The sequence below is a fragment of the Rhipicephalus microplus genome, chromosome X, assembly GCF_043290135.1.
Source record: "Rhipicephalus microplus isolate Deutch F79 chromosome X, USDA_Rmic, whole genome shotgun sequence".
Taxonomy (NCBI): domain Eukaryota; kingdom Metazoa; phylum Arthropoda; class Arachnida; order Ixodida; family Ixodidae; genus Rhipicephalus; species Rhipicephalus microplus.
In genome coordinates this window covers 190,356,587-190,380,027 of record NC_134710.1, presented here as the reverse complement: position 1 = coordinate 190,380,027, position 23,441 = coordinate 190,356,587, and the positions used below count along the sequence as shown (strand labels likewise).

At 42.2% G+C, this 23,441-nt stretch overlaps 1 protein-coding gene across 1 annotated transcript in view; it reads left to right on the top strand.

Moving 5' to 3' along the window:
• Nucleotides 1-23,441, top strand: part of LOC119175570 (uncharacterized) — a 366,504-nt gene that overhangs the window by 237,922 nt on the left and 105,141 nt on the right. Inside the window, exons 3-8 of the mRNA XM_075878397.1 lie at nt 6,000-6,293; nt 8,049-8,296; nt 11,389-11,551; nt 13,163-13,266; nt 15,827-15,934; nt 21,136-21,403. Of these exons, the coding sequence (XP_075734512.1) occupies nt 6,000-6,293; nt 8,049-8,296; nt 11,389-11,551; nt 13,163-13,266; nt 15,827-15,934; nt 21,136-21,403 (1,185 nt within the window). The remainder of the gene's footprint in view (nt 1-5,999; nt 6,294-8,048; nt 8,297-11,388; nt 11,552-13,162; nt 13,267-15,826; nt 15,935-21,135; nt 21,404-23,441) is intronic.

Below are 23,441 nucleotides of genomic sequence, written 5' to 3'. Positions count from 1 at the left end.
CTACGTCACTCGTACTCGGGTACCGGGATGAGTGGGTCCTGGCGCCGCAGCCGTTCATACACAGTATCCCGTTCTGCTACTCGGCATGACATATTGGGGATCATCACGTCGTCGATGCCTCTTGTTCTCAAGACGCCTGGCTCTGCATTCGGGATTTTGCCGTTGTCTCTCCCGCTTAGCAGCGAGTGTCTCCTCACGAAACGTAGCCTCCTCGTGGGGAGTACGTATACCTTCGCATAGCGACCTATGACAGCAACTGTCTGGGGCACTCCAGGATTTTTTTTTTTACTTAGCTCGGGCGTGGTATAGCTGCGCAGTTGTTGCCCGGTGCATGCGCGGCTCGACATGACGTCACTCCTATTGGCGCGTAGCGATGCTCTACTTGGCATGAGTGCTCCGGAGTGGTCGGCACGCAGCTAACTACTGCAACGCACGCGCGGCTTGACATGTAGTCACCCTAGCTGTGTGAGGTGAGGGGTCGCTGGGCAACAGCGCATCAAAATTTCTGCAAGATCGGGTCGCACACAATAGTGCTAGCTTAAACAGCTTAACTTTTGAAATCATTAGCCAATTCCGCGCTGTGGTAGCCGTCAGACCATTAAGCTGTTTTCGCTGTCTTTCCTCCCTTCAACTATCTTCTTTGGTTTTGCCCAAATATTTCTGGCGTAGGGGGGGGGGGACAAAAATGATACAAAAATGTGAAAATAAGGATAATAAATTTGTATTCCACTCATTACCATTAAACGTTGATGCAGAAAGTTTTACTAGGGTATATTGTACGTCCTGCATGAATATGACCACGTTTCCACAGTTCGAAAGTTTATTATAAAAAGAAATTGAAAAAGAGACAACACGTGCCTCATTGTCCCCTACCTGTGGTGCAAGACGAGACAGTGTGAAAAAAAATTGTGTTCAGTTGTTCCAATATATGCACATGACATTCACTCCATTGGTTTTTACGCAGTCCTCCTAAGCCCTGTTTTTGCACTCCTTGCATTCAATCCACACAGATACCAGCTCTCCGTCACTCTGAACGCCTAGCAGGCCAAGCCCCTCAAGTCTTTCTTCGTGCGATTGTTGCCTATTTTTTACGCTTGCACTACATTGGAATATATAACGATTGAAATCTAGACATGTTCTGTCACCTCTCCCTCACCTCTTTTTGCCATTTTGACGCAGGAATACACGAGCACTTTGTCGCTTTCAACTTTGTCACCTGGGTTTTGGAAAGTGATAAATTTTAATTTTTTATCGCCTAATATTCTTAAAATACCGGTATGAAATAATTTTGTTAAAGCTCAATTTCACAACGTGTTTTTGAATGACTTGTGTTCAAAATTCTTCCAATTTTTCATGCAATTTTTGAGAGCACTCTTTGAAACACGGAACAACCTCAACGCAGCGAGAAAGATGTGAATCCTGTCCTCGACAATAATCAGTGCTTTTTGATCTTGTGTTTCTGCCAGGCAGCTCTATATGATATTCTCTTGTACGTCCGAACCATCCTAAAGAAAGGATTAAAACGTATAATGACTGTGGGTAAATAGTTCACCCAAGAAGACCAAGATAACTTGCCTTTTTGTCGTGTTTTGCCCATCAACATGCGCGAATTACAAAAAATTAGAATGTGGTCCCAGACAACAAATGAACTAAATTTTTGGTGGTAAGTAGCTGGAAGTACAAAAAAACAAAATAAAGATATACTTCGTTGTACTGACACCGGAGTACCTTCATGTATGGGCCCAAAAATGTGTTTGAGCAGAATTCTGCCCCATTTTAGCGGGTCACTAACACACGTATACACTTGCTGCGTAATTTTTTCCGTGCGAACGCGGCAAGCAATCATCAACTATTGCACATAAAAAAAGTAGACAAGTACCAGCACTCGTCGCTGAAAAAAAAAAACGAAGAAAACTACCTTTTGCATTAGCTACAGAGGAGGCGAAATCGAAATTTCGCGTTTTGCCCTGTGTCTAACTTTACCCCACACTATGTTGAAGTTAGGTCAACTCTTTAGATCAAGTCGACGGCGCTGGTTGACATGGGTGATCCCATACTCTGCTCTCATTCTGCTAAGTTTTTCGCTGTCTCCTTCAGTCTACCTTTTGCTGATTGAGAGGCAATAGCTCCCCTCTCCACTTACGGTTTGGGTCACGCCCGTATGTGCAAGCTAGGTCACGTGACCCCCTTTAGGACCAGCCTTTGAACTACTCACCTTTGTTATGCGTAGTCTCCTTTCAGTAGTCTTTCAATCGACCGTCTTACTTAGGCTTCATCACGTGACCCCCTCACTAAACAATTTGAATAGCACGCCTTACGTAAGTTTACTTACATGGCTCGCTTTTTCTCGTCTATCTTCAAATTCTTTACTAACCATTCCTGCGACGGGACCTCCTTAATTTTTTAGTGTCACCGCGCCAATAATGCCGATGAAATAGGGCCCCAAAAGAGCTTCACTGTAAAAATTAGGAATGTTTACGAAGTTTGGGCAGCAATGGATTATGACGAAGTGTAATTAGTACTGTATCTTTGGAGTAGGTACATTACAAACACTGTTCAATAGCCCCGAAATCAGCGGGAGGCCCTCAATAGAATTTTTAGTTGTATGAGCACCTTTGAAATAGTTTTTTTATTCTGCTGACCCGATAACATAAGATAAACTAGGTCCAGTTTAAGTATCAGTTCTTGTCGTAGCACCTTTACAATACAAGAAAACTATCCTCCATAACCGGTATAGCTTGTCCCCAAAAAGCTCGATCATCCAGCTGAATAGATACTCGAACTGGTTCATCAGTAACAGTTATGAAGGTTATAATTCTGAATTGACAGGGATAAGAAAGACAATAGAACATTTCTTCCCCTGCACATTCAGCTATATGAGCTCAAAACTAGAACAAATTTAATCATTTTTTGATTACCTTTATGGTGCCTGTGTTTTCTGAGCTTTTGCTTAACAATTCTAATAACCTGCTGAATAGTTTCTTACGGACACATTACCTTTAAGCTTCAGGTGCGACCTCGAAGGGAGGATGACTTTATATACATTACGCCAACATTTCGACGGGAAGTGAGGAATTCCACTTTAATGGCATATTCGGGCTGTCGTTCGTATCCTCTCGAGCTGTGCCATGACGTGAGAGTAAACTAGCTTTAAATGTGTGTAGCGATTCCAACCAGGCATAGAACTGATTATGATCTCTTACTATTGTAGTGGGCAGCGTGCTTTAGCACTTTAGCTTGCATGAAAAGACTGACTCAGTGAAGCTTGAATATCATGGTTGTGACACCGGCTCAGTTTTCGACATGTTTTCGACGCTCTACATTCCTTTTCGCACCTAGGAATGCCAGTAACACAACGTCTCGTCACCTCCCGCTACCTTTGGCCCCGTGTGGATACTGATGTCCATTACTGGACATAATCGTGTATCCACTGCCAGCGCGCTAAGGTCGACAAACACACTGTGACCACACCGGGTCATTCTTCCCTACCAGGCGTTCATTTTGGCCATATTCACTTTAACATTGTGGGTCCACTACCACCGTTCGCGAACCAATGCCACTTGTATTCACCGATCTAATCAATTGCCGGAAGCAGTGCCACTGAACAACATCAAGACAGATTCTGTTGTACCGGCTCTCGTTCAAACATCAGTCATCCGTTGTGGTGTGCCACACACCATAACGACAAACCGAGGTAGAAAATTTGAATCGTCCTTCTTTCGAACTGTCTCTCGTCTTCTAGGCGTAACACACATACGAACTACAGCTTACAAACCCAGTTTGAATGACATGGTAGAACGCTTCCTCCATCAACTGAAGGCATCATTGCGTGCGCAAGACTCAGCAATTCTATGAATAGAGCACCCGTTTTTGGTTCTACCATGTCTTTGCACCACGGTGAAAGACGACACACAGTGTTCATCCGCAGAGCTGGTCTTCAGCACAACACCTGACGTACCCGGCAAGTTGTTTGCCTCAAAGGCGACATCAGCTAAGGTACACTCGTATGCCGACCACCACGAACTTCAATGACTACCGTTGTACCATTGCCGTTTCGTCATGATTGCAAGACCGCTTATATGAGTCCGTAATTATTTTATACCAGCCGTGTATTCATTCGTCCTGCTTCTACGCGTACTAAATTACAAACGCTTTACGATGTTCTTTTAAAGTCCTCAAGCGCGATCCCAAGTACTTCACCCTCCTTGTCAACGGAAGCGGAGAGACGACTTCTATACGACGCTTGAAGCCAGCTCACGTAGACACTGAAAACGCCATTTCAAGCAGATAAACCACTCGATAGCAATGCCTTCATTGCTAGGGGGAGGGGGTGGGTAGCCATGTATTCGGCAGTGTGCTTTGCGTCAACGAAAAAAAGTAAGAGACTGAGAAGTTCCGACATAATGGCTGTGACATCGGCTCAGTCATCCGATAAATAAATGACTATTTATTTTGAGTGTTCTGCTACCACACTATAGTAATAGTGAAGCTTACTTATGATAAAATGGTGGCCTGTAGCTTTGAGTCCTTTGAGATAGACCACACAAATATACCGTAGAAGTGAATAGCCTGTTCTATGGGCAAGAATTACTAGTAAACATAGCAAGTTTTCTTTAGTGATATCTTTTTAATGAGTTTATGACGTGCTTACAAGCCGACAGCGGCTTGAAGTGCATCACACCTTCAGCAGCCAGGTTTCCCAGAATCTCATTTTTACTTAAATGCGATTCTATTACCCTAACGTAGTACCTTTGGTGTGCTAGGTACAGAATGATGAGAGAACGTGCCAGTACAACAAAGACATAATACTAGCACTTTAAGTGGTCTGCGACAGATATTGATCAGTTGACCATCAATATAACGCACTCCTTCAAAATTAATGGCGAATGCTCGTCATCTTGATCGGATATGTCATGCCTCTAGCTGCACCTGGACAGCTTGCGAGTTGATTGCACTATAGCATATCCGCCTTTCGAAGGTTCCTTCGCTGGAGGAAAGCTATAGACCTTTCCGAAAAACGCCTCCCTGGACGCCGCCATAGTTTTCTTTGAGGTGCGCAAATTGGCGCGGCATCTAAAAAATGCACTGACAAGGCTGCGCCCTTAGCCTTTGTACTTCCACCCGCAGCCCATTACGGCTGTGTTTTTTTTCCTCCTGTGAAAAGGAGTATAGTAACAGTGCTGCCGCAAATATTCCAAAAATTATGGTTGGTAGAAAGGGAGGCCTACCGACGGTGTGCGCTTGCGCAAGAGATTTTCTGCGTATCAGCGTTGACCCGACGCTCCTGTTCGCGGAACGTTTATTATAAGCGCGTAAACAACCATAGTATGCCCGTTCGGTTCGTTGGTTCGCAATTTCCAGTGTTTGCATGATGATATTCAGGAGTACAATTCGACAAAGGAAAAGGAACTCATGAACTGGCTTCGGCGATATCATGGCCCGTTCCATAGAATTTGCATTCGGGAGTATTTACTTTCAGAAATAAAAAGAACGAAGTGAACCAAGCCTAAATGCATATCTGCCAGCATTTTTATTGCTATAGTGAATCTCGTTAGACCTATAAGCGACGCAAGCTGTGTTTCTTCTGAATTCTCGGCAAGTGCGACGTGCAGAAAATTTGAAAGATAAGCTGGCTGTTTCGAGTTATTCAATAATAAAGAAAAAAATATGCATCGTTGATTCAGCTTCGGCGAATCGTACTATCAACACACTTATTCGATGTCCTATAGGCCAAAAGACACGACGAAATCAAACTCTGTTTGCTGCTGCTGATTGCTCAGTCGCAAATGCTGGCAGGAGTTGACTGAAGATTAAATTTGTCGTCGAATAGCACTCTGGCCTCTTTCAGTTTTCGTTAGATATCGCAATCCTGAATTTTCGCATTGTGTTTTGCACTAGCTATTACATCGCTATGAACAAACCTCCTCATGTGGTCGTTGCTTTGTTCCGTATTTCATTATAAGTTTCATGCAGAGTGTTATTTGTCTCTTCCCGATTAGCTCGACCAGACAGCCGCCCAACGGAATGGAGCCTTGTCATCGAAGCAACAGTCAATGCCAATGGAATGACAAACAGCAGCCGGACGCTACTCGTTGTGCGGCTACCGTCGGAAGAACAACGATCCAAAGCATGCACATCCATGCGAAAGATTTGCTTTGGCTCAGAAGATGGCCTCCGATTTGAATATTCTATCCACGAATTCGTCAGTGCGGGGACTGTCCTCGACTTCGTTAGGCCGCCGGCCACGCGAGCCCTCTGCCCGGATTTGGAGCCGACGTACGTCCTGCGTCAAGGTCAGTGAGCCCTTGCGCAAGCCAGATTCAAGAAAATAAAAGATGGCGTTCTTAAGACCCCTTGATCTTATACTTTGTAGCTTATTATACTTTGAATCTAATGTGACAGTCGTTACTGTAAATGCAGATGGTTAATTGATTATGGACAAAAAAAGCTTTATGCCCTACTTTCTTGTGTTTTAGAACCTTAGCATCGTAAATAAATAAATAAATAAATAAATAAATAAATAAATAAATAAATAAATAAATAAATAAATAAATTGCCTCCGCCTCGCTGCACGTGACCGGAGTGGGAGCTCAGATTAGGACACTTGTAAGCGAAACAAAGTGTTTGCTTAGATTTTAGCCGAGTAGCATCGACAGAAAGACTCGAAAACAGAATTCGTAACCCGAGCTTTGAACACCACTTCTTTTCCTATGCTGCTCTTGTAGCCATATCACTCCCGCCACAACAACACACTTTTGTTGGTTGTTTTGTAGCATTACTGGCTGATGCTAGTGCCTACTCTTGACAGAAAACTGTTAAAAGAAACTATTCGTGTACGAAATTGTGTTTATCGAATCAGCTTTACTTCAAAGCAAAGTGATTTATTGTGCACAAACGAAGGGAAATAAGGGCTCGCTTTATTGAACGCTAACACACAGTAAAGCTAAGAAAGGTAGCAGTACGCCATTTGCAATATTTTACGTGTAATGTAAATGGCATAAATGTGAAGACATTAAAGTGGGCGAGAAGACAACTTGCCAAAAAAAAACTGCAAAACATCTCAGCCTAGTAGTTTTAGTAAGAGAAAAGCTCAGCCAAAGCAGGGCATAATAGCGAAGGCTGCCTTCCAGTGGCGTGGTGCGCTTATGAAAGAAAAGCTTCATAAATTCGCTCTCTAGTGCCTTCGAGAATATACCGCGTTTTACCCCAACAGCATAAGTTAATAAATAAATAAATAAATAAATAAACACACACACACACACACACACACACACACACACACACACACACACACACACACACACATATATATATATATATATATATATATATATATATATATATATATATATATATATATATATATATATATACAACTAAATAAATAAATAAACCACTTCAACGAGCGAAGGGAAAGGGAAGAAAAAGCTCCTATGTGCTTGACTAGGGTTGCCATTTATTACAGTTTAACAGCTCGTAGCGGTGGTGCAACGTGCGCACATAAACATTAGTGTAAAAAAAGAACATAGACACGAGGAAAGAATGAAACTTAAACTTATACGGCATAAAATGTCAAGACCATTTCACGAGAACGAAGCTTATGCTCAACAAATTATTCTTAACATTTGAGTTATGCCATTTGTGTGTGCTGTTTTTTTCCGAATTTTTTCATGAGCCGTGAGGTATAAACTCAAGCGTATTCGGCCAACTTGGCCATTCATTTAAGCATCAAAATATTTTCTATTTGTATTTGTATCAAAGAACAGGGGATCAGCATTCAAGCATAAGTCATCACTATTACCTTTTTTTTTTTTTCATTGACACCAAAAAGTATTGTAATTCAACAGAAAAAAAAAATACCACAACCTTCTAGATCGAACAAAAACATGTATATTCTACAAAATAGAGGGATAATTCTCGAACAAATTGTGAATAAAATTGTTAACAGGAACAATTTCATTTTTTTACAGGCTTTTGATTGTTTTCATGCCCTAAGTGCAGAGGTGTGAAGTTAAAGCGCAAGAAATATTTTGTTCTGATTTTCGTAGACGCTGACAAATGGCTGGACTTCGATAGGGGCACCGGCCAGCTTCGCTTGACGCGGCCTGTCTTGTGGAGTGAGTCACCGCCAGCCGCGAGCTCCGTGATGACGGCCAGGCTCGAATGTTCAGTTACGGGTCAACCAAGCGAGACAGGCAAAGTGCTGCTTCAGGTGAAGGACTTGGATGATCAGCCACCCAGGGCACAAAGGGAGAGCGACCTTATCTGCCGAACGTCAGTCAGAACTCTTGAAAAGGTACGCTACGTGGAGAGTTCGTCTGCAATTCTTACCAATTAAGTACGTGTCTACTCAGGAGATGCTGACATCATTGCTAGCGATGGCTACGTTATTTTGCTTGTTACAAATAATACCATACCTACAACCGCCATGAAGAACGAAGTATACATTAAAGCACAGTGAAATTAAAGGGGGGAATCATAGAGCATGCAAGTAGGCCCGGAACGTTCTAGCAATGTTTAGAATGCGTGATCAATTCCAAGCCCCATTTATGACTTCGCGGTGACCCGCGTGTGTGTTGTAGCGATTTGTCCAACCATTATGCGCAGAGCTTGAGGTGAATGTTTAACGCAATACCCTTAAAGAGCTCCTTTTTTCAGAAATCCCGCTGTTGTCATGATTGCCAGCGTCGTTGGCTGTTAACGAAATATCATCTTGTCCATGACCACAAAATCAAAAAATATGAAAATAAAATAAATCCTAAAAAGTTTATTATTCAAGTGCCAGGCTGTCTGCTGTGTAGTGTAAGGTGTCTCCTTAGCGCATGTAGTATTGCCGAGGCAGAAGCATAGAACTGCACCACGCGTAAAAAGATGACACTTGCGCAAGGAGTGGGTTTTTTAATGGCCCACCTCTTACAAAGCACTCAGACACATTGAATCCTCATCATCAGCAATAGCATTAACACAATGAACAGCGACATACTGCCTCACGGACACGGTTTGTGCCCTTCGCTAATTACCAAAACAAATAATTCTGGCGCAATGCCATGGGCTCCCAAGAACTGTTCTTGCAGTATAGCATTCTATGATACTTGAGAATGGCCAATGTTACGGGCATAGTCATTCGATTCCTTACAGTGCTGTGGAGGCATGCACCGGCAAATGAAGGGAGGCTAGCGATTGAGAAGGTGATGCACCCAAGACTCGAGAACGCTGTCGTGCTCCACTCTTGAATGTCAAACCTATGGGCATCCTCCAAGTTTCTGCTCAACACGAAACATGCTTACCTTGCAATTTCGCAGAAAACAAAACAAATTCAGGACAGCTTCAGCTTTGCCTTGAAGAGTAGAATGCGACAGTGTTGTCGGGCCTTACGCATCGCCTTCTAAAACTAGCTTCAGGAAAGTGTGAAGGAAATGAATCCAGCGTTTTCAATTTTTACGAACGTGTGCAAGCACGACAAAACTCACAAGTATCTTGTGGTATGAAATTGAGCAGTCTAGCCACTGCACCCGGGCCGTGAAAATTTAATATTAGCACTAAGTTTTTTTCATTTCATTCATTCATTCCACTAAGTTGTGAGAGAGGTAAATTTTTTTTCTTCCTAAAATGAAGCAACCCGAACATGTAGTGTTAAAAGAAATAGTATTTCGGAAAAAATGTAAAAATGTGTGAATCGTATTTTTTTAATATTCATATGTATAATGTATCGAAGAGTTTTCGTACCTACGACAAAACTGAAAAAAAAAAAAAAAGCGATGTGTCTGCATAAAATCGCACTTGTCATCGCACGCTCAACGATTGACCCAGCCACAACCAGTCTTCACTTTCAGCTGAAGTAGCTCTACTTTGCACAATGCATATTTATTTCGCCTCTCATAGTTGTGCTATTTAGTGAGTACCTCAGGACTATTGTAATGGCCGACAATGCTCTCGGCAGTGCCTGTAGCTGTAAAGGAGCTCTACGCCACACCCTGTGTGACTGTCCGATGTATAATGTGCAGAGACAGTCACAGGCATCCTTTAAAATGCCTTAGTAATGCCTGTTGAGCCCCTCTTAGGATGTCGTCAACAAAGGACATTACAGTTGAAGGCGGTCAAGGAGCTGCTGAGGGTTTTGAAAAGAAAAAAAAAACGAACCTGAATAAGTGGCTGTGATAGTGATGTCGTGTTTGCTCGCTAGGTTGACGGACCCCTACTGACTAGGTGCTTGTGCACGTGCTACGTGATGTGGTATCTTTCTACCTCTCTCCTCTTTCCCTCCTCTTTTTTCAATCTCCCCATCTCATTCTCACGCAGGATAGCAAACCGGTTATTCCTGGCTATTTGACCTACCTACCTTTCCTCCTTTATGATTCTTTCTCTCTCTCTCTCTGAGGTCGATGTGATGACCAAGATAGCGCCGTTTGCTCTACTTGTTCCTTGAATGTAATTATAATGACTGCTGGGGTTTAACGTACCAAAACAATTTGATGAGAGATGCTGTAGTGAAAAGCTTTGAAAGTTTTGTGCACCTGGCACTTTTTAATGTGCACCTAATTCTAAAGGTGCCCTGAAACACTTTTTCAAGTAACCATGGAATGAATTCACTGAAAGAGCTTATTGCCTCACGAATTCAACGCCGCAAAATTGCTAAGAATCCGTTTAGCGCGAGAGGAGTTGAAAAGGTTTGTCGCATGCTGCAATTGCATTCTCTCTTCGCTCGTCCCAACGAAAGCGCTGGAAGCTAAACAGGGAGAGATGGCATGCCCACAGAAAAATGTCACGCGCACTTCGTGGCCTTGAGCACTTTTTTTTTCTTTGACTGCACGGCTTTTTCAGAGAGATGGCGTGCTCACGCGTGGACAAATAGCGGCCTCCCGAGGCAATCTCTGTAACAAGTGAGCGCGCCATGTTCAAATCAGCCAGCGGATAATATGTGGGTCCTTGACGTGTGATTTTTGGCATATAACGTGATTTGTGCAGAAAAGAGAAAGCAATTTTAGCGCACTTTGATAATTTATTGTGAATTCCAGGTCACGTGCTGTGCTACAATATTTGGCTCCCGTGTTGTCGGGAGCCTCTACTACCGATCAGCTGCGTTTACTGACCATGCTCAAAAAGTGTGGCAGGGCCCCTCTAGGCCTCAGGCGTTTTCGCCTCTGTCGAAGATGTGACTGCTGCGGCCGGGATTCGATTTCACGTCCTTCGGGTCAGGAGTGGAACACCACAACCACTAGACCACCGTGACGGGTGTCCCTCAAATGTTTGGCTGCAGTTTTTCATTACACTTATCTGACTGGTCATCAAGGGTTGCTTTTGCATAAGGAATATGTTATATAAGAAATCATAAATTGAGCTGAGTAAGTTACATCCCATTAAGACACCTGATATTTTACAACTGTGCAGGGCGAGAAACTAGGGTGTACAATAACAGTGCGAGACCGAGACTCAATGGATGCCAACAACTTGAAAGTCCGATTGGAACAAGATACTCGAGACCTGTTCGAGCTTGTGAATCCGTTGTACCAGACTTTTATTACAGACAAGAAGATGACATTCCTTAACGCAGGTAAGCAAGAAAAAGGGACTTGCTCTTATGCTTTCAATTTCTTGCCTATACGGGAGCAGAATGTCGGAAAGGCGCTAACGGGTTTTGTGCTGTACAAGGTGTATAATCTGTACATTGCATACTTAGTAGTTATGTCTCAATAACAATTTCGAGCAGTTATTCATAGTGCTAGCCACACATCTTTCTATATGAACGATATGATTTAGATGTCGAACAAGAAGGTTAAAACCATAAACACCAAGTTTACATGATGGTCACAAGATAAAAACCATAAATCGATCAAGCTATTCCTACTATACGAACATTTATGAAAGGCTGTTCACATATTTGATATAAGCACCTTCACTGTATATATTACCTAGATCATACAATTTTCATTGTACCGTAGAAGACAGCTGTTTTAGCAACATGTGCTTTCGCTGAGAACCATTTCTCTCACTTCTCACACGGTTCATTCGAAAGTACTGTCTTTCATCGCAAATAGTTAAAAATATGGGGTGCCTACTGGCTAGGGGTGCGAAATCTTGGGAAACAGTAGAGCTGTTCACCTCACCTTCCTCTTTATTTTCATGTCCTAGCCATCGGTTCTCTCTCCAACCACTTACTATACTCGACAAAATCATGCTATGCTTCAACTACTCATTCTCACTTATAATTCCTATATCTTGCCATATTAGGCTCTACAAAGCCATGCTATGCTTTTTTTTTTCACTTTCTGTTTCTTTATGTCCTTCACTGTTTCCCTGTTCCTATTATTTCATTGTCTCTCTCTGTTTCTTCCTCCCTCCATGTTTCTCTATCCCTGCATCTTTTAACGTCTTCTCACCCAATCATATGGTTCAATCAACGAATTCATGTTGTTCGCACTTTAATTGAAGTGGGGCACAGCTGTGCGAATTGGTTACTAAGTGACACCATAGCCTGCAAGCATCATTTCTGGCCTACGCAATGTGAACAAACAAAATACTTTAACAGCCCCGCTTTTAAAACTCCGTTTAACGTAACCACCATTTAACTTAGGAGGCCCTTTAGAAAGACCAGTTTTTGCGAGGCAGGTTCCCTTTAACCGTATAACAAGAATATTGCCTGCAAATATTTTCGGAGATTAACTCGTGACTGTGTCCACGTGCGCTGCTTCAAGTAAAACCAGCTAACCACAGACTCGAGTATTGCGCCAGGAAGTGACTTTTGCATTTGACAATTTATGCATATATTTAACACTACAAAACCATTGTTTATAGCGAACTCCTTGCATGTATTTCGGAGATTAGATAAGGCATTACTGTAACAGTCGAGATAAGCATTGCGTGCCTCATATTGAAATCCTTGTGGAAATGACTGTGTCTTATCCGACAGATTGTGAATGCCAGATTAAATGTTGGATGATTCCTTGTTTGTGTGCAAAAAAAAAAACAACGTTGGGATGCATCTCCATGTTTTACGCTATGGTGAACATTCTTCCATATTTATAACTTATCAGTAGCCAATGCTCCTGCATTTCTTTTTTGACCTAATGATGGGCTGCAAGCTATTTGGGCTGCCAGAAAACCAGTATTTTTTGGATCCAGGAAAGTTTCATATATACTTCTGTGGAACAAATGCAAAACGCAGAGATTGCCGTCCGGAGCACTGCTGCCTCGTTTCCAGGAGACAAGTACATCTTTGCGGTCACCGTAGAGGACACCAGTCTTGTGCGCAGTGACGTACCTCGCAAGGTAAAGACACGGCACTTCTTATCTGTCAATACAGCTTGTTGCATAAGTTTTTGATCAAGGTACTTGCAACAGGATCTTGAATGTGTCACTACCGAAGCAATATCTACAAAAAAATTCTCTGCGTTTTTGCCATGCACGCTGCATGCTGTTACAAAGTAACGTTTTGAACATTAAGCGCTAAGAGCTATGAGCTATATTTGCTTTGTCTTTTTTTTGAGGGGGGATAACTTTTGCATTCTTTTGGTTTGTTTGGCCACTATTAGGCACCAGTGACGTGACTAGAACAGGTACGCCTTCTTTTGTCATGCCGTGTGCATATTTGTCTGTGAAATATAAATTTCAATGCCGGCGTGAATGGATGCGATCCGTGTCATAGTATGAACTTTACTGATCACCCAGCACTTGCTGCTCTTTATGCAAGCATAGTGAAACCACCAAGGAGACGCTAAGCGTAGTTCACATATCAGTGAACACATTTAAGTCTATTTTATGCCTAGGAGCTATCAGCTGGCCTTTTCGTAAATTTAACTGACAAGTACGACTGTCGATAAGGGTAACTAGAGATGTTATAATAATATGTCAGGTTAAATGTGTCTGTAAGAACAAATTGTGCGCAATTTTATTGATCATTATAAACAAAAGAGGCTGGCGAATGCTAAGGGGAACATTAGAATGAAAAGCTTTCTAAATATATTCGTCACTTTTCCTAATTTGCAATGTTTCCTTTGAAGATTACAAAAAAAAAGGGGGGGGGGACTATAATACGAAAAAAAAAGCGTTTGCCATCCAGCAACGGTATTCTACATAAGAGCAGGTTTAAAGATCATGGAAGCCACATCTCTTTTGTAGTTTATTAGTTTTTTCGAACTCTTTAAAATGTTTTATAAAGAACATGATAGGACTTCAAGTTCATAGTACGAAGACGTAACTGCGCAAGGTGTCACTAAAACGCGCCTTATCTGACATCTCTGTCGACTTCATGTGTAATTTGCGGATATTTCTGGTATACATTACGTGTCACATTGGTGCTTCCTGCTTATTGAAAATTATACGTGTGTTCTTGCGAAAACGAGTCATATTTTTTATGTGGATGCTACTGAAGAAAGTCTGTAAAGCATTTCTCTCACATGAAAAAAAAATGTTGCCTATCAAGCGCGCGCTTGAAGACTAATACACGTTTATTCGTCAGTGTGTGAATTTGTGTTAAAATAAAATGTGAAGAATAAAGCAGCCATATTATACAGGGCGTCCCACGTAACTTTAGCCAGAATTTAAAAATATGCCGGAACACGTAATTACAATGTGACCAAATGCATGGTGCTCACCATTGCCTGGAGCTAGTCCGACTATTTTTTGTGTTCTCAAATATTTTTTAATTATATCTGTTTAATGAACTAACTTTTGAAGGAACGAAGATGAATAAAAATCTTCAATGAAAAAGTTGTAGATTGGTTTGCAAAACGTCCAAATAGATAATTTTAAATTTTATATCTGTGAAGTATTAGTGTTTTCATGCTAACTACAAATGCCATAAAATACAAAAAATACCACGTGGCAAACCCGGTCACGCTTCAGTGCGCACGATGATTCTAGTGCTCCCTAGCGTTCCGCGTACGAACGACACGCTTCCCTCGCAACAGTTCATGACATCGATAAGCAGTCACAGCGCTTATCATTTTTGTGGCCGATAGAAAAACGTGTTCATCGTAAAGCCACCACCATCGTTACGGCCCTGCTGAGACCGCACAATGGGGCAAATGCTATGGTTGTTTGTACGCGGAACGTTAGGCAGCATTATATTCATTGTCTGCGCTGAAAAACAACAACAGAAAAACAACAACGAACAAGTCACATGCAAAATATCTAAAAATGACAATGAAATCTTTGGGAAATTATATAATTACGTAGGCATATACTCGTATTCTCGATGCCTATGGGAAAGGCTCGACCTACCTCCAGTGCAGTAGACTTCAGTAATGGCCCAAGCACCACTGTCACCGAGAAAAGAATTTATTAATATCCACATGTTTGAAGTAGAGGGTCACGTAAGTACAATAATTATTAAGTTTGACGGGAAAAGTTCAATTTTAAGATCCAGTTCAGTTCGCTTGACTCTCCTTGAATAACAGAGTTGCACGCTGTATACTGAGTGTGGGATTAAATTCAAATTTTCAGTTATATAAATATTTCTACCTACTTCCCGTTGTGAAAAGTAGCCGCAATTTTCTAGTGTCCTGTGTTATAGTCATTACAATTGTGCACTCAATCTAGCTATAGTGTTGGCAGCCAGAGACAATAATTATTTTACATATAGTTGCAAGGCTCTAACAAAGAAGGCTAGCATTGCTTGCAGAAGTCTCACCTCAAGTGGACCTGACTGTAGATTGCCTAATTGTTTCTCTCACAATCCCCGATTAAAAAGGAAATATGACAATTAATGAATTTTTTTCGCACATTTAAAGAAGCGGTTTTCACTCATTACGCACTTATTTGGTGTTTTAAAAGAATGTGACTGCCATTCTTTGTAACGCAAAACATAATAAATGTTCTTTGTTTGCAGGTGACTTTCCAAATCGAGATATCCAACAGCACCACGCTGAGGACCCCGCTCACGCTTAAAGACACATACAACGTTTCTATATCAAGAAACGCAACAACGTTTGCAAGGGTAAATATTTGACAGGACGTTGTGACGTCATTCTTTCCTGAACTGCAGTACCAGTTTTTTGTGAAATCTTGTTAATATTAGTGCCTGTGGTCACGTGATCCTATGCATTAAGGGTCAATAAATCGCAAGTCGGAACCAAGTGTTGCTTTTTTTGCCAAAAAAGTTTTTTTTTTCATTCTCCAAGCGGGAAGACAAACGAAATCACATGCCTAAATCTGTAATCATATAAAAATTACAACGTCAGGCAGAGCTTCAGTGTCAGGTTTATAAAAAGAACTTAAAAGTAGCATATTTTATTTTATTCTTGCGATGTAATTAAAAATATTGTCATTCCTACTACGATAGCTTTCTTTAACTCTGGCCAAACTCTTGGTGTCTTCAACTAGATTTCATTACTACCATATATTTAAAACCTACAGGATGTTACTTGAATGCATCCAGGTGGCAAATGTAGCAATATGCAGATTGGTGAAACACCCATTTTTGCTACCCATTGGAGAGCATGGCGAAGCCTCATTCAGTAGAGAAGTGGAAGAGAAAGAAATGACTCCCTTTTCCAGAAATCAGTTCACACATCACTGAGTGCCAGGTATCTCTACTAATTTAGAAAAACCAGTGGGTGCCCTGCGGCACTAGGAATCAACCCGAGGCCCATCGCACCACGCTAGAATTTTCGGGCACTGCACTTAGGATATAAATAATCCCAAGATGTCGTGAATATCAATGTGGGCTTCCTTAGCTTCTTGGCAACAAAATTGCCAAGAAGCTAAGATGCAGGAAAAAGTGTCTGTAACGACGGTCGCTAATGTTACCTTAAAAAAAAAAACAGACAATGTCGCTTGCTCATAAGTTAAGCTCCACTTCCTCTGCAAAAGTAAAGGACGTATTACTTGACTGAATCATTATAGCCCCCTTTTACATGAACTACGAATAATGTTGAAAAATTACGCCATCTCCCACTGGAGGGAAGTACGTGTTGATGCGAAGCAGCGGGCACTAACGCTTACAGAGGCGGTGACATTCGCGCTGGCGCTCATTGCGGCGTTGCGCAAGAGAGAAACCTGGGGAGGCGCAAAGCACGCATTGTTGTACCTGTGTTTCCTACTGGAACATGCCAATTTGTAATGGGCAGTAAGAGACAGAAGGATTCGATTGCACACAGAGACCCGCAGTCCGGTTATAGTTAACACGTAGGCTGCGAATTTTTATTTTTCAAGAACGCGCAGCAGAAATCTCCCGCCGGCACTATCTTGGAGGTCAGGATTCAGATGCTATATATACGGCGTGGCCAGTGAACGGTTGTGCAGTGCGAGCAGTCATTTTTTTTTTTCAATCAAGAAACTTGCTAGCAGACGCTGCTTGCGTCGCCGTTGCGATGTGATAAAAGGGGAGGGTAGAAAATGAGGAGACGGGGTTGCGACGCATATATACACTGGTGTAAAATCCGTGAGGAAGTATGAATGCCTAGAAGAGATACGGGGGAGCGAGCGTAGGCTAGCAGACACTGTCTGCATCGGCATTGCGAGGCGAGATTGTGGAACGTAGGAGAAAAGAGAGAGGGTAGGGGACATGCATGCACAATGGGGTGTCAACACCGCTGAGAGGGATGCCTAGAGAAGAGGTGGGAGAGCTCAAAGAGCTGGCAGAAGAGAGGTGGAAAGAGTAATAAGCAGATGTTGCAGAGAGAAAGGGGGAGAGTTGCGCATGTGTACTGTGAGTGCGGGCGCCGATGCCACGGGCTATAGAACCGAGCAAGAGATGCTTCGCATCCAAATTTTGTTTACTAAGTTTTAGTAAACTTCCCGTTTTTAGCCTTGCTGTTCCAAATATGCATAGAGCATATAGAGAACTTAGCTTTAGGATTTCTTGGTAGAGGGGTGAAGATATCTCATGACTACCTCAGATCACGAAAAAGGAATGTGAAGCAAGCGTGAAACGTGATCTTGATTTGAGTGCTCACGTAACCTAAGATGAATGCAGTGTGTTGCGGCTGCAATCAAACCCACATTTTTGAGCTCAGCAGCAAAGGGATGCGTCGTAACTACTCCATAGCAGCGAGCAAATTCGCACTTAAAACGAAATCCAGGAGTAGCCAGGAAGTCAAGTAACATTAGCAAAGATAGCGGCTATAAGAAGGTCCGCATGTGGATTGTTGCTGTTGTAATTACGTTTTGTAGATTGCACCCTTAAAATTCTGTGTTTCATTGTAAATCAGAGTGTCATTGTTGCCGATTACCTCATTATGGCTGTAGGATTGACAAGGTCGAGATTTTGTTGCAATGTTTGTTTAAATCATTGGTGCGAGTTCGGTGCTCGAAAAGTCTTATAGTGTGGCTGCAAAGTTTCTTCACTGAACCTGTGATCTCTGATCTCTAATGCATGTGCTCTGCTGACTTTTTAGTGAAGTGCAAACACGAATCAGCTATTCTCATTCGTTGCTAGACAAGTGCTGCGGCGTTGTCACAGGCTGTGTCGATCAGTAAGGCAGACTAACTGTGCTGAAGTGTTCTGCCAATGGGTGAGCTAAGATAGTTTGCAGGGGCCAGGGGGCTCCGTTTATCAAATGCTAATTGCCTAGAGAAGAGGTAGGCAACTTTTTGAAGCCGAAAGATGATTTTCATGAAACCGAGCCGACGGGAACCGCTTGGCAAATTGAGATTAGGGGGAGCTCTGTATACACAAGAAAACAAATTGGCAAATTAAAATGAACGACATTGTAAAAAAAGAAATAGAAATTAAGTTTAATTTTGTACTTGTGGGAAAGGTTTGAGATTACAAACATAGCTTACAAGCGAAATCCCCATTTGAAAGGAGAGGAAAACTGCCATCTGGCCTTCAGATAATAAGTGGCGAAGGAAAGAGAAAGACATGTGGCGTAGTGCCCAGGGTCGCATAGGACTTCTACGCAGGCCGCATGCACTCCAGGCCTAGAAAATTGTTGTGACATGTCAACATTTGCAGTGACTAAGTCAGCTGATTACTTTTTCATGTCGTTGTGTGCTTTCAAATCCAAAGGATTAGGCATCTGTGATACACTGAAAAAAATAAATGCGCCGCTTCTTTAGGAATGTGATACTAACTGCTAAAATATTTTTTAATATTCGTTTACAATTAATTTTGTAATGTAGAGAGTGTTATAATTTGTCTGAGTGTGCGCGGGGGTTTCGCATACATGTCTGCAAATTATTGTGCTTACCTGCTGCGATAGCAGTGTATAGATATAGGCAGGTGTATGGTGGCCCTTTTCACAGCTTTCTAAATGCTACAATGAAACATTGGTCAGGCAATACCAATATGCGTGTCTACAAATGAAGAAAAGCGAGCACACATATGAAGAGCAAGGTACTAGCTACTATATGTCCCAACATAGCCAAAATCTGGCGTTGATTGACGCCATCCCCAGTGTACGTACAAGATGGCGCATTGCTGCAAGCATGGTTACATCAACACTTCAAAGATTTCAATTTTTCCGCCACTTTGGCACAGCGGTTAGGGCGCTTGACTGACGACCTGAAAGGCACTGTTTTTATGTAGCTTCAGTGGTCACATTTGATGGAAGGGAAATGCTAGATGTCCACGTACTGTGTGGTGTCAGTACCGCAGCTGTTCGAGACTATCCGCAGCCATCCACTACGGGGTCCTTCAAGCTCTAGTTGCTTCAGGAGGTTCCCATAAACTGATTTTGATTCAGTCCAGCTTACCCAGGAACACGTCGACATTGTTCGAAAAGTGCAATAATTATTTACCACAGCGATGTATTGCTTGTCCTTAAAGCATCTAGAACAAACAACTATCATATTAGAAACTTTGCTGACGCGATTGCTTACACGGTTTCTCACCGATCACACAGCAAACAAACTCGTGAAAAGACAATATCTCATATTTACTTTTGTTTACGTGCGTAGTTATCTATTGGAAAAGTACTTCGTAATCTATTTTCTTGACTAAAGACAAATGCATCAGCCGAAACCGGCAGCGCACGTGTGTAAGCGTATACCACCTGCTACATAGACCTAGATGCTCTATTATGATCTCTGACCGCTAGGTAGAGTATTGGCTTTATTCATGCGAGAATAGACCATGCTGGTTTGCTAACGTCAGCAGGATGAAAACACGATCACAGTTTTCCCTTATTGCTGTATTACGGACGGAAAATTTTATGGTGGTTGATTTGATTGATATGTGGGATTTAACACCCCAAAACCACCATATGATTATGAGAGATGCTGTAGTAGAGGACTCCGGAAATTTCAACCACCTCGGGTTCTTTAACGTGCGCCCAAATCTGAGCACTGGTCTACAACATTTCCGCCTCCATCGGAAATGCAGTTGAGTACTTTAGCCACTAGACTATACCGCGGCGGGGCACTTTCATAGTGGTAGCGGGTTGCTTATAGCGCTCAACTTCAATAGCTCCATGGTTTGAATTTGTTTAGCCTGTCCCTTCTCAATGTGCGCTTGTGTTACTCGAGCCAGTCTAAGCTTTATCAGAGTTTTGTGGCAGACAGTGTTCAGTTATGTATGTTTCATATAGATAAAAAAAGGGAAGCAACGACTGTATCTATAGATGTGACAAAAAGATCCACCAAGATGAATTTTATATGGGAGAAGTATAAATAAAAAAGTCAATTCATTTATTGTTACAGCAGATAAGAGAGAAGTAGCAGCTAAAGAAGAGAATTCACATCATTTTAAGCAAACATAAAAAACTGCAGCATCACAGGAATACTGGCTGCACCATTAGTCGAGGGATCAAGACCATGATAATTCAACTACGTTAATGTAGCTCTTGTTTATTCAAAAGTTTAATTATTGCTAAGCTAATGAAGATCAGATTACTTCGAATTATGATTAAAGTTATGTCAATTTTTGCATCGATAATACCATGTTAAGTTCTTGCCCATTAAGTACATGTCAATAGAAGCAGCGAGTTAACACCTTTGTAATATACAGGATGCTATTTGAAGCATGCGAATTGCGACCACATAAAGCATGATCTGGTTAAAGAGGACGTTGCTAATTAAAGCGTTGCTGTCTTTGTTGTGCTTGCGCTGCTCTTACTTCGAGCTTGGACCACTTAGGCACAGCTACCTTAACGTTTGGACGAGAAAATACGTCGAATGAAGAAGTTACTAGGCAGTGAATATTTCCTTGGGAATTCATGGTGGCTATAGATAAACATGTTTTTTTGGTCACCCCAGATCCTCTCACCGATGACAGCACCCGCATCAAATCACCGCTTTCGCCTCGTGTTGGATGATGGCGATGCGTTGGCTACAGCTGCGCACACGTGGCTCACGGTAACACCGCGCACGGGCATCCTCTATGTTACGGATTCCGAGAAGCTGCGTGAATTCAACCACTCCGAGACAGGCGTGCTACTCGAGGCATCGTGGGAAGAAGATGGGGAGAACGGCACCACCCGGCGTCACCTCTACCGCGTCGAAGTGCATATTCAGGAGTATAAAGGTGGGTGAAACCACGGGTAACGTGCTGGTGCTGCTAGTCACGGCAGTGATAAAGCTGAGAAACATAGTTTTATAACAAAACGTAGCGGAGATCTAGTGCACGAAGGCACACATAAAGTGGCGATACCTTTGTGGTGCTCGATACTACTCTCAAAAGCATGTGTTTGTGTTTTCTCACATCCTTAGCCAAGGTGTTATGCTTACATGGCTATACTAAAAAATTTGTTATAACGATGCACTTGATATTAATTTACTATTTTATAAAAAATGTCTTCCTGGTTCTTGTTGTTGTACGTTTATGAGCCTTTGTTCCCATGTGGGCGTTGGTTAACTCACTGCTTGCTTTCCATAGCATCACAAGTTCGTATAATTCCCAGAAGCAAATTGTGATTGGAATATAGCATGTCTTTATTTGAGAGTGGCTGAAGATGTGTTTACGATGTTCATTCCCCTGTAAGCCTTACATGTTACTTCACTTTTTAAACACTATACAGATTCACTATATGGAGTTACCAACACGAGCTTGTTTCATCTTGTTTTCTAAATAGCCCTCACATCGCACAGGGCTTTGCTTATCCGAACTTTATTTCTGAATAAAACCTCTTTTTGATTGCCTCCCCATCTTTCTTTCTCGCACACACTTCTCAGAATAAGTGAGTGACACCTTCGGAGTAGCGGACAGTGTGCACGTGGAGTAAATGCTTAAGGCAGATGTTATCGCTTTGTGGGTGCATTACTAGTAAGAAGTAAAAATGTACTTAAAAGGGCACTGACACGAAAGCTTTGGCCTCGCGTTTTTCTGCTACAATGCGTTGCTGGAGGCCTGTTGGTCATGAAACGACACATTGTTTGCTGCAGCACGTGACGGATAATTAATTGCAGGCCCCTTATTATCAATCACTTTCAGTGTCGGTTTGAGAGAGTTCCAAAAGCTGGATGCAACTGTCGCCACCTAGCGTGTGCAGCTCTTGACCACGTTAGCACACATAAACTTTGACGCACTTCCGCACGGTCCACACCAAGAATTACTTTTGAATAGAAAACGGGACTGGAATGTCACCAAACACAAAACTTTCTAAGCGTGCGCCACGGCCACGCACTCGCAACCAGCCGCCAAGAAGTTTTGACTTCGGAAACTAACGCGGCAAATAAAAAATGGCAGCTTTGACGTCATCATAACTTGTTTTGTTGATCAGAGCGTGGTGATGTGAGGGAAGTAGGGGTTCACCTTGGGGTGCCCTCCGAGGGTGTCTATAGCACTATGGAGTCGGCCGTCCGCGCAAACAAAAAAATTAATTTAGATTACCTTCCAAGCTATATTCGCTCTTTATATCTTGCAGATATACGAATATTCACGAGAATCGACCCCGCAGGCTATCTCGGTCTCGAAATTTTGTGTCAGTGCCCCTTTAAAGTAAATCGCACCGTTGAGACATGCAATCTTCGTAAATGAGCTCGACAATGGAGCCACATCAAAAGTTGACTGAAAGACACTTGGTCATTAATAGCTCGCAAATCACAGCACCTAACAGTGTTAATAAATATTGTTATCACATTCATTACATAGTTAAACACCATTGTTTTCAAAGTTTGGTAGCCCAATTAGTAAAAATAATGACTCATGCATAGCAGACAACATATGTGGTACTACGGAGCGTTCGTGTACGAACAGTGTTCCCTTGTAACTTGAATAACTTACAAAAATTATCAGCAACTAGCTCCTCTTTGTGTTCTGCGGACCAGAATAAAGTTAATTCAACAACAACAACAATAACAACAACAACAACAACGCGCTTTCCCGTTAGATAGATTTCCAGTGACACCGATTCTGTTGGAAGGAGCGATCCACTCGAGCTTCAAGAATCAGAAGTCACCGACGTTCTCTCGCTTTGCCGTCTTCTCAGTCTTTTCTACGTGCAGCTTTTCCTGCCGACAACTGGCCAGGCTGTACACGATGCTCTGCTTGTCTCCTTGTTATTCCGTCCGAATGGGGAATTATTAGAAGTGCATAGCGACGCTTGCTGCATGTTGTTATCGGT